At 41.8% G+C, this 19,944-nt stretch overlaps 1 protein-coding gene across 2 annotated transcripts in view; it reads right to left on the minus strand.

Annotated features, from left to right (window-relative positions):
• Epha4 (EPH receptor A4) overlaps positions 1 to 19,944 on the minus strand; it is a 132,840-nt gene that overhangs the window by 42,542 nt on the left and 70,354 nt on the right. For both annotated transcript variants that reach the window (XM_035439250.1, XM_035439251.1), the window contains one exon: positions 10,161 to 10,499. In XM_035439250.1, the coding sequence (XP_035295141.1) occupies positions 10,161 to 10,499 (339 nt within the window). The remainder of the gene's footprint in view (positions 1 to 10,160; positions 10,500 to 19,944) is intronic.

Consider the following 19,944-nt stretch of genomic DNA (forward strand, 5'->3'; position numbering starts at 1 on the left):
GACCAAAGGTTCCTTCGAAATCTTCTTAAAAACATCAATTCTGTGGCTTTCATCCAAAAAGGTGTTTTGGAAAGTGTGCCTCAAACTGCCCAAGAAATTTGTCCATCTATGGTATCCTTTGGGAACTGCAGAGCAAAAACAGTGGGTACACTCTTCCATTCCTTTCTGACTCAAGTCTTCCACCAGCGATAGAAAAATAGCACAAATGTGTCAAGGTCCTGTAACTTTCACCATAATATATTTTAGAGGCTATATTTTAGTAAGTGGCCCTTATGCTTCATTATAACAAAACACAAAAGATGGCTCAGTAGAGAACTACTAAGGCTTAGCAATTAATCCACCAGAAAAAGGATTATAAGTTTAAGTGGTTTGTCTGCTCTGTGTCTATACAGTAACCAGTTTGAAGGCTGCTTATCTGGATTCTCACACCTCTCCTAAAACTGACCCTCATTGTAATGGGCTTGGCAGAAATAAAGATGTTCCTCTTGAGTTAAGTTTCTCTCCCCATTTCACTAGTTGAAAACAAACAGGACCGACACCCCCACTCCACACACAAGGACTCTCCTGCTCGGAGTAGAAAAGGTATAAGAAAGAGACCTCACTAATATCTAACTACTTACCAGACCACCTTATAGGATGGGACTGAAGACCAGAAAGAGACTTCACTCATATCTAACTACTTACCAGACCACCTTATAGAGGATGGGACTGAAGACCAGACAATAGGTCAGTGATGGGCCGGGCCACACCTTTACTGTGCTTGTTTAGAGTTGCATATTGACCCCTATTGATATGCTAATCTTGCATCAGGACCTTGAGGACAAGACTTGGGAGTTTGCTGGAACTCTTTGTCCCTCTTCTGAAAGAGGCCACACTAAAATATAATTCCCTTTTTCTACTTAGTAAATAAGTTTACTTTTTTCTACTATTAAGTTGGCTTTTTTTGGTTGGCTTATTGAGGATGGGTACCCAGACCTGACTTGGGGCACACACAGGTTGTGTCCTTTGAGTTTGATAACAATAAACGGGAGCAGAGTGTCACTGATATTTATTTCTTAATGAAAGCCACCATGTTCATTCAGCAGGTGACCACACAAATGTGTGGCACCTACTTTCTTTTGTTACTATTATACATTTGAGAACTCTCATTGTACTTTGGGCACAAGCCAAGAAGGAGAAAGGAGATTCATGTGTTGAGTGCAACAGAGTCAGGTGGACATCATGGAAAAGATAATTAAATAATAATAATAATAATAATAATAATAATAATAATAATAATAATAAAAGTTCCAATGCTAAGGCTTGCTTCTCTGAACAAATTACAAACCTAAGGCAATATTTCTGATCTACCTGAAGACCATATTTCCGGGAACTGTTTTGGTGAATAGCCATGCCATGACTCTATCTTTGGGAGATATGGGCAAAGATTTCAATTAATCCCTGTAGAATTTAGATCTCCAGACAGGATTTGTCCTGTTTAGGGATATCAGCAGGGGGTTAATGGAAGCTTTGATAAAGTTTCTCTGCATCTTTTCATTGATGTTCAATAGTGGACTCTGGAGTCTCCTTTGGCTACTCCAAGGAGATAGTGATTAAATTTGCTAGTTGGAAGGACACCTAAAACCCATGTGAGTCCCACACTTCTCATCTCAGGCAGGCATTTGTTTTTCTTGATGGCGTCTCCAGAGAGTACAAGTTGGTTGGCAGTGGAGTTCAACATTGAGAAATGAGAAAGAAAGCAGGATTACACTGCCAAGAGCATGTAAGAGTGGATTTCCCATCTCATAAATGAACACGTGTGTATATTTATGCAGGAGAAAAGCAAATGGAATTAAAAAAAAGTGTTCTCTGGCTTGGTGTATAGACAAAAACCAACCTCTATTTTCTGAGAATGAAATATTTACCTCCCTAAACAATGAGAACTTTCACTTATACACAATAATTACCACTGGGCACTCTAGACACACCATTTGTCTATGCTGCTCAGTCAACCTTGAAGTTACATAATTTAGTAGATTCCTTTGGAAGGCTTTTCATTTTTTTCTTCTCACTGGGCCTTAGGGTACCAATGACAAATATGAATCCAGAAATCCTGGTTCCCCAAACAAACAAACAAACAACCCTGTATTTTATAGAACTTCTCATGTATTTGATTTTAAAATTATAATAATGAATTGATGTGGAGGCTTATTAATTACAGTGGAGGCAAAAATATTCTATGGAAATAAATCGATTTTGGTAATAAGTTTAAACCAAGAGTTTTTTTCCTTAAAAAAATTGCACTTTATGCTTTTCAAATACACATTTCATAAGGACTGTGAACTACACCAGGAGCCTGTGGTTGGAGCAGAGCTGTTAATGAGAAAACCACAGCCTGGCTTCTCTGAAGCCCATTGTGTGCTTGGCCAAGCTTATAATTACCCAAGTAAGCAAAGGTCTCTCAAGTAGCCACCACTTTTGCACTCCGACCATTACCCTCCAAAAAGGATGCACAGACAACAGATCAGTGGGATTTTTTTTTTTACAGTCTTAGTTCCTTGGGAGATATCACTAGTTCCATTGTTTGTTTTCCCCTCAAACGTTGCAGGGGTAAGGAAAAAATAGCATGATCTCCTGGAGATGAAAGCAAACAGGAGATCATCTCAGGAGGACCACAAGAACAATCGGAGTGTGTGAGTATCGAAGACACACAGTGCTAACTAAGGATGTAGACTTTAAAGAGAACCAGAAGCTCTCAAAATGGCTCAGAGAAGAAAGGGATTTGTTGAGCAAGACTGATGACTGAGGTTCAATGTCTGGAACTCATATAAAGGTGGAAGGAAAACCCTGACTCCACAAAGTTGTCCTTTGACTGTGGCATATGTCCCACACATACATATTATGCACACATGGGCACACACACAATAATAATAATAAAGTTTAAAAAAATGTAAGCTGATTTTAAAAGCTGAGGAGAACCCGTGCACATCAACATTATGAGAGAAGGACGTTTCCACACATTTAAATTTGAGTATCAGTGGGGAAAGATTTGCGGTGGAAGGAAGCAAAGGCATGTTTGAAATCGTAATTACTTTGGTTAATTTTTTTTAACACAATCAAAACATCTTACAAATAATGAGTCTTGCCAAATACAAACTGTTTCATATGGATTAACCTGGTGCTAAGCCGCCACATCCTTCCCCTGAAGCACAGTTTCCCACAAATGGCATGGCCATTTCAACATCTCAACCTCCGTTCTGACTACTCCCCGTTCTTGATTTAGTATGCCAGAGCAGAGACCAGCTTAAAAAATAAATGTAAAGCCAGAGAGTTAATTGTGTTTTCACTGCCGGTCATTTGCTCTGCCACAGCTACCCAACCATGCTTCCGGAGCCAGAAAGCCCTCCTACACAACATGTGAACAAATGACTGGACTTGTGTTCCAATAAAACTTTATTCATAGAGGCCAAAATCTGAATTCCACATGTCCGAATGCCAACGAACTATTACTCATCTTTAGATTGTCTTTAGCTCTGTAGAAAGCCATTGTTTATGGGTTGTTTGAGGACAGGGGAGGTAGGAAACTGAAAACGGCTAACATTTGTGCATTACTCATAAGTTGCTTTTTTTTTTTTCACCTCTCCTTCTGCAAGCTTAAAGAAAAGCCTTGGTCCTGAGTCCACTTCATTTGAGCACTGGCTTCCACCATAATTCTTAAAAGCAATGGGAATGTGATTTCTGCTTGTCCTTTGATCTCACCTCCTCCTTCCGGCAATCTCCAGTATGGCCTCTGCCTCTCACACCTAAGCACTGGCCAGATTCATATTGAGTTATGACCTTGCTTTCCAGCACCTTTTATAGTGAGCCAAATTCTCCTGTCCTCTTTTCGCCTTGAGCATTCTAATGCAATGGTCTCCTTGTCTGACAACTGTATTCTCTTTAACCTTGTCAGAATGCGACACAGGAAACTAAGAACCTTCATGGGTCTCATACTCTGGTTTTTGTTTTTTTAATTTTATTTTGAGCCTTACTTAATCACACAAAGCCTAACAGCTTCAGACCCCAGAAAACCTGGTCCCTTTATGCCTGTGGTACATCCCTCACTCAATTGCCCCAAGATTCTTTTCCTTCTCCCACCATCTCCCTGAAGCTTCCTTCTGCCATCTAGAAGACAGGTAGCAATTATACCCAGTGGGGATGAGAATTCCCACTGTTTGCCATTATCCCACTCAAATAACATAATGTGTCTAATTAAAAGATGGCAGAGAAAGAGAGAATGGGAACTAACCAGTTGAGTAATAACAGACAGTGTGCCTCTTGTACTTAATTGTTTTCTTTTCTTTTCTCATTATTTTGAGTTTATTGGATGTATTACTACTAGACAGAGTTAACCCATTTGTTTTTACTGTAAATAAAAGTTAGGTCAACAAACGTATTCAGTAACTGCCACTACATTTGGTATCGTGGTGTCATGGCCAAGTGTCACGCCACTTTATTGGTGGTGTGTCTTTCTTCTTGCAGTTTCCTTAACTGTGCAACCCCAAAGAACAATGCCAGTCTAACAAGCACTACCGGTTCCTGCGACTGCAAAGCAACTGGGAAAGGTTTACAGAGAGCCACCTGAAGGCTCTGACAACTGCCTGAGAACAGCAATGACTAAATTATATTCTCAGCCTACAGCAGTTCAACCAAGGAAACAGAGAGCCCGGTGCAAGCACTGCTACAGAAGCCTTTAGGAGATGAGCATTACTGTAAAGTCACACCTGTGTGGCAACATTATGCTGATTCCTGCCTTGGGATTGCTCTTAACATCTACTTCTGAATATTATCCTCAAGAATAAACTCATCAACTCCAAAGTCAAGGTGGCTTTCAACTGTACATTCGAATGCATAGGATCCCACAGGAAGGCTTGGGCTAGGGCAGGTTTAAATAATCGCATAATCTATAGAATATTTGAAGGTTTCTGGACTCAGTGCTGTAGATGTTTGTCACTGTAACACTATTGATGGCCAGATCTTTTTCACCTGGTTACCTGGAGGTGGCCAGATCTTTTTCACCTGGTTACAAGCACATAACATATACACTGGGGCTGGTGAGATAGCTCAAGCAGGTAAAAGTGGTTACAGCCGTATAGATCATGATGGAAGGACCCCCCCCCCCCATGGACCATCTTGTGAACACTCACCCACCCATATACACTTTCTCAATACATAAACAAACAAAATACCCTTTAGAAAGTGGATGCAATTCAGGGTTAGTGGAGAAAACTACTCACAGGTGTCAGGTCACTAATGATTTAAGACAAACAAGTATGAGCTGTATCAGAGCTGACATACCAAGCCTGAGGAGGTCAGCGAATGCACAGTAAAAACAAAACAAAACAAACAAACAAAAAAATGACTCAACAATATTAGCACGGGCTGCTCCCACAGCATTTTAAGGAAAACTATCACAATTCTGTTCCCTCGCCAGGAAAACCTTGTTTCATTTACACAGCATTTCTCTCTCCTAGGAACACACCCTGTATTCATTTGCCTGACATGGTCTACTTAAGTCAAAGTAAACTGAAAGAAAGCCTTCAAGAAAACAAATCACTCAGCAGTTTGCATATCCACTTTTCATAAACACCAAGATAATTTCCCAAACAAAAGGCAGAACAGTGGCTACAGGATAAAAGATACAGGAAGACAAACCTCAATTTACTTCTTTTGCCTGCCCTGAAGGACAGGAAGTCTGGGAGGAGCTTGCCCCCTCAGGCTTTATTTAATGTGGTGACACTTTAGGTAGATTCTCCACCCCCAACCCCCATCTCCTTCATCACTCCTGACATGGGGTAGTGACATCTCCTTCATCAATCCTGACATGGAGTGGTGACATCTCCTTCAGCAGTGGGGGCATTTTCACACCACATACAGAATGCTCACTCTTCTGCAGTCTCACCACAGGCTTCCTTCCTGCAGGACCCTTGCCATCAGCCTACTGTCATGCCATTAAGCCCTTTTGGTCAGTTACAGAGCTGGCACCCATCAATCAACTTATCAATAATCAAGCACCAGATACTCTGATTTCCTTTGTCCTTTATGTCAATTGTTTTTGAACCCTGGGGAGAGGAAAAGGCAGTTGCTCTATCTGGGTTCAAATGGTTCACACATTCTTGTGAGAGCACAGCCCATTCACACTGCCTTCCATCAAAGCCCCTCGAAATCCAAACCTCATACCTCTTTTCTTCTCACAATGGGAACAGGCCAGGCTAAATACATGAATATTCTTGATTTCCTAGTAATCTTTTTTAAATTTTATTTAATTTAGAAACAATCTTATTTTACATATCAATCTCAGTTCCCTCTTCCTCCCATGCCTGGATTTCATAATAATCTTAAGGAAAGACCCTGTCTACTCTAAGATGTTCTCCTTGTTATCCAATATTTGGTTTGTTTTTTGGTTTTTGTCTTTTTAAAGGTTACTCATAGAAGAAAACAAAATAACAACAGCAAACCACGAAAACACAGCAAAGGTAGAGAACAATTGTGAGGTCTCTAGGTACTAAGTGCTAACATCCATTAATTCTACGTATTCCTTATGGAGTAAGCCATCATTGCCCATAAAGGTCCTTAAGGAATCTAATTTAATGGCATGATGGAACCAAATGCAATTAGAATATAATTGTGCATATGTAAATATGCTTAGGGGAGCTTTGAGAGAGCTGATGACTGCTACATTCACCCAGGAATTTGGCCTACATTATTAAGTCTCACTATTATGAGGAAAGGGATTGCTAAGCAAAGGCAAACTACCCAATGAGTTTGAATCAGTGAACTCCAAAGTATGGCAGGACATGGAGGCAGCCCTGCACACATATGTTAATTCTCTACTGAGCAAAAATACTTTCTGGCCGACCTCATAGGAGGTCTCCTTATTGAAAGATTTATTTTTAATTTTGAACAGCTTCCCAGCATCCACCTCCATGAAAATTAAAATAAAGAGATGAAGTTTTGTCCTATTAAGCAAGTCTCCCTGCAGGATTGCTCAACATGACAGGGAAAAAGACACTTCATTGTTCCAGAGGAATTACCTGTCCACTTTTCTGCTAGATCTAAAATAATTACAACAACATTTTTCATAAAAGTTTTGACTCTTTCCTTCCTTTCTAATAAAGTTCTTGCACATGTTACCCCTGTGGAAGACTTTCAACATGCCTTCACTGTGCTCTTTGGACCTTTTGGCATAGCAAGGGCTGACATAATCTTTTGGCTGGAGCCCTTAAGTATATGAAGAATCATGGAAGTCTCTTCCTAAACTCTGTGGAGATGGAGACTATCTCCACTCCATCTCCCAAGGGCTGCCCTCAGCCAGAAAATGACTCCAAACTTGACCCTGTGGCCTCAAAAGGTCCAGCCCTAGTTTAAAATTGCTTCAGAACACAATGCTCTTATTTGTGTGAGGGTAATTAAAAGGAGATAATAAAAGAAAGGACTGAGTATGAAGCTCAGTGGAAGAGTGGTTGTCTAGTGTGCACAAAGGCCTGGGTTCAAACCCCATCACTGTGGGTGAAAAAGGACGGGTAAGGACTGAATTTAAGGACTGACTGGTCATAACCAGATTCTTCTAAGTGTGGAGACTGCTCTGTACATGTTGGCTGCTTGTTGTACAATGGCATCAATGATGGCCCAAGGAGCTGTGATATTTCCACTGCATTTACACACACACACACACACACACACACACACACACACACACACACACACACACCAACAACACACACCAACATTACTTGTGATTACTCTTGTGATACTTCTAAAACCTCTGACACCATTCTAGTCTTTTTAGAAAAGTGAAACAGTGTCAAACAGTGCTGACGATCTAAAAGTGCAAAATTAAAAGGCAAAAGTCCAGGGGCTGGGGTCATAGCTCAGTTGGTAAAGTGTACACTTAAAAAAAAACAGTCAAGCTTGGTGGCAAATTATTGTAACAGGAAAAGTAGGGATGAGTGAATCCTTTGTGTTCACTGGACAAACAGCATAACTTACTTGGCCAGTTACAGGCCAGTGAGACACATGCCTCACTAATAATAATAATAATAATAATAATAATAATAATAATAATAATAAATCAATCAAGCAACAAAGTTGTCCTCTGATCTCTACAATACATAGGTACACACATGAATGTACAATCAGACACATGCATCTGCACACATGCAAACATATACATAGATGGTTCACAACTAAGAGTGTTCATACTTCAACAGCTAAACATTTTTTATGGCAGCTCCTCTTTAAAATTTTTTTTATAGGAAATTTGAGTAAAATGGGAAAAATGGATTTGAATAAAGTCTCTGGCATACTTTCATTACTGAATCAGTTAATATGCACATTTTATTCAACTTTGGAGGTCAGCTCCAGAAACATTAAAAAGTGAAATATGAGACAGTAGGATTGAGGGCCACTAACAGTCCTTTTCTGGTCATGCTTGCTATCATACAAATGTCACAATAAGACACTTTCCTCCTACTCCTGAACTCTTTAAAAATAACAGGGAACCTGGTCAGTGAGGTAGCTCACCAGGTACCTGCCAGAAAAGTCTCCCCTAAGTGGAACCCTTGATTTCCAAGGTGGAAGGAGAGACCCATCCTAAAGCTGTTCTCTGATCTCCACCTGTGAACCATGAGTCTCCGGCACTTCTTAATATTCAAGATTGTGACAGAATTGTAATAAACTCAAACAGTTTTCTCATTAGCTCTGTTTGATGTATGATATAGATGAAATGGGTCGGGGAGGGGGCGCGCGGCTCAGATCAGTCAGAGTCAATTAGGCAAATGTCTACAAAATTAGCATGCATCCTCCTTGAAAGGTAGGGTAGAGTTTGAGAAAGGCCATAGCCCAGGCTGGCCCCCAACTACTCATCCTCCTCAACCTCCTACATACTGGGACTGTATAGGCATGTTATCACACAGTACTAGCATGCTTCTTAAGGCAATTTTGTTTACAGAAATAAGGTTTATACAATTGGTTGTAATATAAAACCATGTAGATTATTTACAGTCTTTTACATTTAAGAACACAGTCCAAACTGTAGCTGTTTGATGCACTTGCCTACTTATTCTTTATCAATAAAACTTGGGAGTCAAATATTGGGGTAAGAACCTGAGTGATCAGAGAAGCACCCAGGAAGCAACCAGTGACCTTCTCTTGCTCATTCTTCCATCCAAAAGCTCTGATACCCTCTCTAAGCCCCACCCTACTACTTCCTGTCTGCCTGCCCTCAATCCTCCAAAACAACCTCTGTGATTAACTTATGCCACCTAGTAGCTAGCTCTGCCAGTTGATTCGAAGCAAACGTTATTGTCAGTCTTGGGATCATCAGATTTCAGTCAAAAATACCACACAGCAGCTGCTAATCTGTTGGATAATTCAACAGATCCGAGGATTTGATTTAGTAAAAATCAAATTTAAGATCTTAGTAATCTGTAAGTGTTGTGATGTCCATCTACGGATTTGGGGATTAAGTAGCAAACACAGGGGCTGGATAGATGATTTGGTGGTCCAGAGTGCTTGCTGAACAATCATGAGGACTAGAGTTCAAATACCAGTAACAACATTAACAAGCCAGACATCCAGCATACACCTTAATATCACCAGAGTGGGGCAGAACCAAAAGGATTATTGAGGTTTGCTGGCTTCCAGCCTACCCTAGAAAATACAAGGGCTGGGTTTAGGGAGAGACCCTGCCTCAAAGGAAATGGTTGAGAGTATTAGAGGTAGATAGACCCCAGGCTCTTCTGGCCTCTCATGCTTTGATGCTCATAGGCTCTTCTACTTATATACATATATACACATATGCATACACATATACACATATACTCACACATATTTAACTCTTAAAAGACAAAGGAAGCAAATCAAGTGTAAAATGCATACAACTGACCCAGTTTACTAATGTGTCATCATTGTCTTTCAGTCATACTGTCTGATTCTTCATTTTATTTCTATTGCCTGATATAAGGCATGGTATGCATCTGCTGTCTGAAGCAATACAATATTTGCTATATTAATAACTGTCCTCTCCCAAATCCTTTGCATTCTAACAGATTCTAGGTTTATAACAGGTTTTGATTTGATTTCAGAACAGGAATACAATTCATGATGCTCGGCACCCATGACTTAATAGGAATTATTCCTACCTGCTTGGTTGGTTGTCACAGTGACAGACACTGACTGGTCCGGGCTAGGGTTATACTTAGATACTCCATTCACGGCCCAGATCTCAAACGTGTAATTGGTATGTGCGAGCAGGTCAGTGATAGAGACTCTGGTCGTCTTGAGACCATTCTGCTGTGGCGTGTAGTGGACTCCACTTCCACAGGGCCGGCACTTGCTGGGGTCACCAGCTCCACATTTCTTGCAGACCACATTGTAAGAAATGTCCTGCCGGCCACCCGTGTTCTGAGGACTGCTCCATTCCAAGTTCACCGACGTCTCGTTGACATTTGAAATCAGGTTGAGGGGAGCAGATGGTGGACCTGGGGAAAGAAAAACAGACCATCACACCAAGAACTGAGATCTCGTCGGACTCCTTCAGGTTTTCTATCATTCTCTCAGCTGCTCTTGGAGAGAAGGAAGGCCCATTTGGCAAAGCAAGCAAAAGGCAAAGAAAGCTAACAAAAAAGAATCCTTCAAAAGAACAATACGATGGAAGTTGTGTGTGTCAGTGTCATTTCACTTCCAGTGCAAATAAACATGCCACTTAGAGACCAGAAACCGCTCCACGGCGAGCAGGCTCCAAGCCCAGGCCTGCTTTCAGTTGGCAGAGAAGCAGCATACGTTATCTGGTCTCCATCTTACCTTCTGAAAGTCGGCTCTACAAATGGGATTCCAGTTCCCAGGGCTGTGGGGTGACTGGAAAATGAATACTTAGAGAACGCTTTTGAAGACACGTTCTGATTGCTTAGTGGGACACATTACCAATAGCAAATTAAACGATCAGAGCTATATAGATATGGGTCTGCGGCCACAGATGGAAGCGAAAGTTAAACCACTGGTAGGTTATTAGCAGGAACTGGTTTAGCAAGATTGTGAAGATATGGAAGAAACACACACACAGCTACTAAGAGATCTCAGAGCTAGTCTGGGGTTGTCCATGACTACCACATACCTCCTTTGTACTCTTCCATAAATTAGGGCTGCACCCGGCTATCTAAAGTCACATTCATTCCCACTGACATCAAAAAGTTTCTGAAATGTGAATAATGATAGCGACTGTCATAGACAACCACTTATTTAAAGTATCATAGGTAGTTAAATGGTGGAAGATAAGACTATCGACCCTTTATGGAAGAGGCTATGTCCTAACAGCTCTCAAGTAGAAGACTGAAATTGAAAGCCAAAGGAGGGTTTGTCTTGGTCTAACCCAGTTTTAAACACTTAAAAGAAGTCTTTAAAATATCCAAACTAAAACAGGCAAATGAAAAAAAACAAAACAACATAAAAAAAAAAACAAGGCAAAGAGCCAAACTGAGTTTTCATGAAATGTCCATTCTTTCTACACACACACACACACACACACACACACACACACACACACACACACACACACACACGTTTTTTGGGATGACTGCTTTGAAGGTAATTCTACCCTTGCCTTGGAAAGGGGAGTTAACCAGAGGGGTGTGTGAAATAGATACTTTTCCCCATTAGCCACAATGGAACACTGAGAGTCTGGTCCAAAGCAGTGATGGAGGCAGAAGTGAGGCAGGTTGCCTGTGGACATACAGTCACATTCAATATTTGTTACTTTACTTGTGGTGATGAATGGGGCCAATGGATTTGGTGGGAATGTTCTGCGTGGGAAATCTCCCCTCCTCCTCTCTCATACAGCTTAATTGAAGATGTTATTTTACAAAGGTAAGCGGCTTCTCGCCATATCCCCCTGAGACTAATTACCTAAAGCCTCTCTTAGCCGTAAGATCCACCCCAACTCGGGCCTTCAAATCTTAAGGGGGGGGGGACCTTAACAAAACTATTGTAAAATTTGTGTTAAAGCTAAGCCTACTTCACAACCCTCCCCAGAAACAAAAATTACAAATGTCCTCTTATTTAGATTTCAAGACTGAATTTATGGTCCTGAACACAGTGGGCAGGATAGGGTAAGGATGAACAAATGGCTTCAGAATGTGTGGGTGGAGTTACTGAAAATATAGACTCTGAAGAGCCAAATATGGTGTTAAGTATTAAATGTTAATGATGAGGGAATTGAGATGCAGAAGAAGGCAGATAATAATACAATATAATTCATAACAGAATCTTACTGAGGTCTCAGTGTACTGTGTCCTAGAGTCTGGGGTTATTTCTGTTCCACCGGGCAGAGTGGTGCTTTAGGTACAAGTGCGTGCTCACTTTCTACTCTTTAAAGTGTGTGACTTGTGATGGCCACCACCACCGTGCAAGCCATCACTGGTCTGCAGCCGAAGCTGGCCGTAGTCTGGTTTTAAAAAAAAATGGGTCAGCCACTGGTTCTTACTTTGCTGTGACTTCCAGGGCTAAACAAGAGTGACTCTGAAATCCATTAACCTCCTTGCCAAGGCTCCCAGTCTACTTTCACATGGGAAAATGTGACACAATGAACCAAGCACCACAGAGGCAAAAAGTCAGTAATTAGTATGTAGGACGGGGCACGGCAGTGTCTAAACAGGGAAGAAATGGAGCAGAAAACTAAATGGTCACAGGACATGGAGATGTAACATTGCCATGTAGAAAGCAATACAAGGATGCAGCAGGATGTCGGGTCGGGGGGTGGGGGTGATGTGAAAACTAGCTATGGTCTCAAACATTAAAGGAGGCTTTGGGGTAAATGCTTAAAGAAGAGGAACAAGGTTCAAGCCCCGTGCTGCCTCCAGGAATGGTTTAAGAAACATCACTGCCTGTGTATCATATTTTGCTGTCTTAGATCATGATGAGAATAGGGTAGCAGTGTATAAATTGGACAATTACAATCATGTGACAAAGGGGGAAATGAAACATGGAAGTCCCTGCCCGGTATGATTATCAGATTGACCTAAGAAGACCCAGAAGAGCACACATGCTTTCCAAGCTAAAATCATAATGGTGACAGGGTTTCGACTCTGGGATTGTGGTTTCTTTTTATAACTCTCGCCAATGACAAGATGACAAACACATAATGGGGGTGTGTTCCTTCTTTGTAGTGAAGTTCCACTGCTTTCTCAGAACAGAAAAATTCTCTTCAAGACAATGAAGGGGAAAAAATGATGAACTTGCAGACAGCCAAAGCCAATCTAGGTCTCCAGCTATAATTAACATTGCTGCTGCGACTCTTTGGAGGAATCTCTAAGAGAAAGCAGGCATTCTGAGAAACATGAATTCTCACTCAATAAACAGGAAGCCTAGCCGGGCGTTGGTGGCACACACCTTTAATCCCAGAACTCGGGAGGCAGAGGCAGGTGGATCTCTGTGAGTTCGAGACCAGCCTGGTCTACAAGAGCTTGTTCCAGGACAGCCTCCAAAGCCTCAGAGAAACCCTGTCTCGAAAAACCAAACCAAACCAAACCAAACCAAACCAAAACAAACCAAACCAAAACAGGAAGCCTACAAAAGAAAAAATAAAACTGACCACACCCATTTTTCTCTTCCATTGAAGTTTTGTATCTGACTATCCAGCATTAGCCAAGTCTCCAATGGTGATCACACCTCCTTCCTTCCTGGTCAGAGATTAAGCCCCATCTGCAAGTAGAGTCTCCAGTTCAAGTGCAGTAGGGCTGGGTACATACGGGGTCCACTTTCAGGGATCCAACCAACCAGCCAACCAGCCAGTATTCAAGAAAGAATGTGTTCTCATGAATATAAACAGCCTTCTAGTTTTTTTTTTTTTTTCATTTCCCAAGTAATGTGGGAAACTACTTAGATAGCATAATATACTTTATTAGTTCTAAGTGTCTCCAACGAACATTTAAAGTATTGGGGAAATGGTGGTGTTTATATCATGTGAAATGTGGGTGGAGACCATCCTTGGATTTTGGTATCCCCAATGGTCCAAGAGCCAATCCTAAATGCATGCAAAATGAGGACTACATGACTTTTATATCGATAAAAGCTACTGTAGAATGTGATCAAATTTTCTAGTCTTGATGCCCATACCATTCTTACTGAGCACACACTGACCACCACCAAGGGCCACTGTGAGGAACAAAAATGTCTTCTAACAGCTGTCAATATTAGCCCGAATACAAGTCTGGCAGCAAGTAGGGTACCTCGCCTATTTCAGTTCCTTGTTTCTGTGGCCCAATTCACTTGTGATGCCTGACAGTTTCTTACTAACCAGACAGCCACTCCACATCTGTACCCATCTATCACCTGTGTCTAAGTCATCCTCCAGGGAATCGATGTTCTCATTATTTCCCACTGTCTACCATTATTTCCTAATATCTAGTTCAGAGAAAGCTTAATAAATGTTTGATGAGTGAGAAGATGGATGGATAGCGAAGCTCTTGAGTATAACTTATATGGATAAAAACAGGCTTCCTCGAGTTAAGACTGCACCATTTGGTTTCTCCTGTAAGATCCACCAGCACTAACTAACTCGTTCACTAGACTAGCCAGACTGGGAAGTCTGGGGAAGGCTATGTGTTCACTATCAATTGTTACTAAGGTGAAGGGGTTGTAGAGAGCTTGATTATTTAACAAATGTTTATTCAGTGTCTCATTCTGTCACCCGCTGGAGAGGAGAAGAAAAAAAAAAACAAAAAACACCTCGATTCATTTTAATGCATTTGTGAGATCCCTGGATAGGAAGAGGGGCTGTAAAGGAAACAGGCTAGAGGCATCCACGCAACCTGCTCGGACCCATTCCTAGGGACTCTGTGACTAACCACTGTGCCTGGGAGCTTAAAACAGGGCCTGTCAGTTAAAGCTCTGTGAAGTCAGAACTGAAGGTTCCAATTTCTCTCTTGCTTTGTTCTCGGGTGATAATTTATCATGAAGCTAGCTAAATTCTCTCTAGAAGAAATGGATTCTAACATTTCCAAAGGAAGCCTCATATTTGCCTTCAATAGAATGTTAATAGAGCTCCCCTCCCCCTTTTAATTTTATTTTTATCACCAAATTAAGCCATTTTTAAATATGAAATAATCAAACGCTGAGATGCTTGTAAGGGAAGGCACTCCTCACTTTCATTCTGAATCATGTTTGCAAATCTCCCCCAAAGCATTCGCACATAAGCCTGATATTCTCTGTCTCTGCACCCCAAGAACGGTGCTGGCGTGTCAAAGTCTTTTAAAGTTTTCACATTTTGAATGCCCTTCTTGTTTTTAATATAATTTAGTGGCACAGATAATAACTATACTACCAGAAACAAAAGGCAAATGCAATAACCTTTAATTTATGAATAGAGCAGGGTCAGCATTCTTTCTTTGTAAGAACATTTTATTACATAGCCACATTGTAAATATTTTAGTCTTTATGGGCCATATGCTCTTGGCAACAACTACTCAGCAGCCACAGCAAGCATCTCCAACATCGGGCATGGCTGTACCCAAGAAAACTTGGCAAAAGTAGACAGCAGTTGAAATTGGACATGTCAATCATTCCTACAGGGATTATCAGTGATTTTTAACCTTCGTAATGCTACAACCCTTTAATGCAGATCCTTATATTGTGGTGACCCCAAACCATACATAAATTATTTTTGTTGCTACTTCATAACTGTAGTTTTGCTACTGTTATGAATTGTAATTCAAATATCTGTATCTTCCGATGGTCTTAGGTGACCCCTGTGAAACCGTTATAACCCCCAAAGGGGTCTCAATCCACAGGTTGAGAGCCCCTGGATTGGATGATCCTTATTTCCAAGAGTCTCTGTTGCCATGGCACCACCCATAGGCTTGTGCACCTGTATACTTAGTCTTCAGCTGGTGACTCCGGCAGGCTGTGGAACATTTAAGGTTCCACAATGAGGAATGCCAGAGTGAAGGCTTTAGGAGTTGTACTGACCTGTGTCCCCTGCTTCCTGGCAGTTGCAACAACGTAACCAGCCACTCCTGTTCTTGCTGCAGCCCCCAAGATGTACTCAAGGTGACTTGCTACCATGATGGACCTGCACTCCCTTAACTGTGAGCCACATTAAATCACCTCTCCCCCTTCTATGAATAGTTTCCACCATGGCATAGTAAACACAGGAACCCTTATACTCACACAGAATTCTATGGACATTAAGTGCAGCATTAAGTCAATACAGGAAGCTCCAGCTAGGAGGTCAAGAACAATCCTGATCTCAAAAATCTAAGTCATACCTCGTGCCATGAGGAAGGAATGAAATGCTCCGACTATTGCTTCCCACTGGGTCTAAACAAAGATGGGCACTGCACTTCTTGCCACTGTGGAGAAGTTAAATGAGCATCATTTTCCTTCAGTGGTGTGAAATGCTTTCCACATCACCTAGCAGGTTCCGGTGAAAGGTGTTACAACGGGTAATTACTGTTTTCTTGTGGGATGTCAACTTGCATTCAGTTGACAAGGGTTTGACAGTAAGAGGCCCCGAAGAAATTATAGCCAAATTATAGCAGATACAAAGGGTTATCACAGCACATCCCGTTGTATCATAAAATATCATGTTATGTCCCAAAAGGGATTTTCTTTCTCCTTCGCTAAGCATGTGTTCCTCCTCTGGGATGGATTGAGATGGTCGAGGGGTTAACAGAAGACCTGAGTTTGGTTTCCAGCACACATGTGGCGGGGGGGGGGGGGGGGGGGGGCTCACACATGTCATGTCAAGTGCCTGCAACTCCACTTCTCTTCTGGTCTCCCCCGGCACTCCACTCCCATGCACATGTCCTGCACGTACACAAATACACACATGATGTAAATCTACTAGTTAACCATGAACCTGGTCATTTACATGCCCAGTGTGAAGTGTAACTGCCGAGTGAACTTATGTCATGGGAAGCTGAAGCCACAAAAACAAGATCTCTAGTACACTCCACACAACCCCTAGGAACATCCTTTAATTCTTAAAGGAAGAGATTAATAATACTTCAGTGATGATGATTCCATTTGGATGTGAGTTTAACAGGCAAATAGACATATGGTGTAAAGTTCCACCAAAACCCGAAAATTCAATTTCTTGTGAGAACTGGAATCAAAGTGCTAACAGACCCCGAGGCAGCCCATCACATAACCTTTTCATTTCCTTCCTGTGAGAATATTAGTTTCCACTCTTATTTGTCGGTTTATTACTGTTTTTTTGTATTCACGTATGTGGATGGGCGTGCATACTGGTACATGTGGAAGCCAGAGCCCAACCTCAGGAGCCTTTCCTCTCTGGATGTCCACTTTGATTTTTAGATAACATCCCTTATTTTGCCTGCATTTAGACACGACTGGCCAGTGAGCCTTGGATTACGAGAGAATGCCACCACATTGGATTTGTTTGTTTTTTGAGACAGGGTTTCTCCATGTAACAGCTTTGGCTGCCCTAGAACTTGCTCTGTAGACCAGACTGGCCTCAAACTCACAGAGATCCACCTGCTTCTGCTTCAAGTGCTGGGTGTTAAAAGCATGTGCCACTTCTGCCTGGCTCCATATTGAATTTAAAAAACAAACAAACTAGTTTGGGGAATTGATCAGGTCCTCACACCCGCGAAGTTGTTTACCTGCTCAGCTTTTCTCCCAAGTCCATGACTTATTGTTTATAGTTCCATGGTTACCATTTATAGTCCCATTGGACATAGCACACTAGTGGTTTTTGACAGCCTGATACCTAATTGCCAAGCAAGTAAGTGATGGCTCCTTTATCTGGATGGTGCAACTGCCTTATCAGACACAATACTGCTACAGTGTGTGTGTGTGTGTGTGTGTGTGTGTGTGTGTGTGTGTGTAACAAAAGCTGACAGAAAATATTAGAAAAAGTTCTAGTTGGTAACCAAGGCAAGGAGTCAGTCAGTTGACAGGAAAATAGAAGTACCAGGGCTCCTGTGGCACCATGGCATCCAGACCCATTACAGATTTTTAATACTTAACTGATTTTTAATCACCATTTTAAAATTCAAAGCTTGAGCCATGAAATTAATTCTGGAAGTAGCAAGGAACATCCCAGGAGCCTGGGCAGAAAACGTAACTCTTAACATGATCAATTTCTTTAAGCACAACTGTCACCTGATAAAACGCCAAGGCAACCAGTTACAAGACATTATCTTCCGAGGAAGAGGCACCTTGGGGGCTCCAGTTCCATTTCATAAGGCTGCGTGGAGCACGTGCAACTTTTGGCCTGTCAATAATACTTCAGTGTCTTAGCTGGAAAGCCCCTTCAACCCTTCAGATAAGCTTTTGTTGTTAATCTCTCTCTGGTTGAGAGACAGGTTGTAAGGCAGTGTAAACAGTATGGGGTATAAAGGTTTGGACTCCAAAATGAAGCTCCAGCTTCCCCCATGACAGCTGTATATGTTACCACCACTAATTGCTTTCTCTTGACCCTGAGGACAGGGTTAGTTTACATAAAGACTGCTGTCCAGGGGTACCACTTCTGAGATTTATGAATGGTGAAGAACCTTTTACCACAGCAGTTTATGTGTCTTAACAATACGAACGCCATGGTGGAGCTGTCCACGATTTCAAGGCTGAACCACTTGGACACATCCATCACTTGCTGCTGTCATGGAGAAGTCTTAGCTTCCCATAGAGGTCAACGCTTAGATCCCGCCAATGTCTGTTCTTTCTCTTATTTCTATTTTACCCCTCTCCTCTCCAGGAATATTGACTGAATATTTTGTTTCTTCATACGAGATGACTAGAGTACAACTGAAGTACTTTGTAGCTTCTCAGGTATAACTGAGGACTTGGAAATAGGCAGGACCAAGGAAAGTATGACCGGCATTTCCTTCGGGAATTAGCTGAGCTGTGCATGGGTGAATGTTTCTTAACAACACTTTTTCATACTCTATCTTAAATTTAATCTCCGAATGTAATTAAAAAAGGTGTCAGGACAATCTGATAACCAAAAATTAGTATGAACAGAAGCTAAGCAGGCTGGGGAGATGGCTCAGCTGGCATGAGCTTGCTGTGCAAGTGTGGGGGCCTGAGTTCAGAGTCTCAGTAGCCCCCCTCCCCAAAGCTAGGCATGGTGATGTGTCTATAATGGCAGTGCTGTGACAGAAGGGGACTTGCTGGTCAACCAGTCTTGCTGAAATGCTGAGCTCTAGGTTTAGTGACACCTTGTGGCAAAGAGTTAACATGGAGTGATAGAAGATACCCATATTGACCTTTGGCCTACACACACACACACACACACACACACACACACTCACAAACACGCAAACACAAGCAAGCACACGTGCATGCGTACATCACACACACAGACACAAACACATACAAACAAAGAATGAACCAAGGGATGAAATAAGGAAGGAGGAAGGGAAGGAGAGAGGTAGGGAAGGGAACAGGGAAGCTAAACAATGCAATCATATTAACAGCAAGCTAAGCTGGTTCCAGCTTTCTCAGAAATTTAGACTCCAAAGCAAAATGATCCCTTCAGCATCTCAAAGAGACAGAAAACAATGAAGCTTAACTAAGAATTCCTTTTTGGAACAAATCAGAGCATTTCTAATTCTCTGAACTTACTCCAGAAGTCCATTGCCCTTCAAGGAGACGGCTAGCTGGCATTACTTTTGTGACAGAAGTTTAGGTTTCACTGATCTACCCTCTGTGTGTGCTTCCTACCTCCTCTATACAACAGGGTACTTAGGAGTTTGCGGTAAAGGCCCCTTCCCTGGTGGAGGATCACAGGAGGGAGCAATCAGAGCAGTTATATCTTCAGCTCATCTTGGCTGGGCCCTAGCTAGCAGGTGGAGCAGGAATATAGGCTAAGAGAAAAATCAAATTGCTCATGGCAAGGACGATCCTCAGTTCTCACCCCCAGGGAGCTCAGAAAAATGTATAATTGACCCTGTTTCAAAGAACCATGCT

The sequence above is a fragment of the Cricetulus griseus genome, chromosome 2 (genome assembly GCF_003668045.3).
Source record: "Cricetulus griseus strain 17A/GY chromosome 2, alternate assembly CriGri-PICRH-1.0, whole genome shotgun sequence".
Lineage (NCBI taxonomy): Eukaryota > Metazoa > Chordata > Mammalia > Rodentia > Cricetidae > Cricetulus > Cricetulus griseus.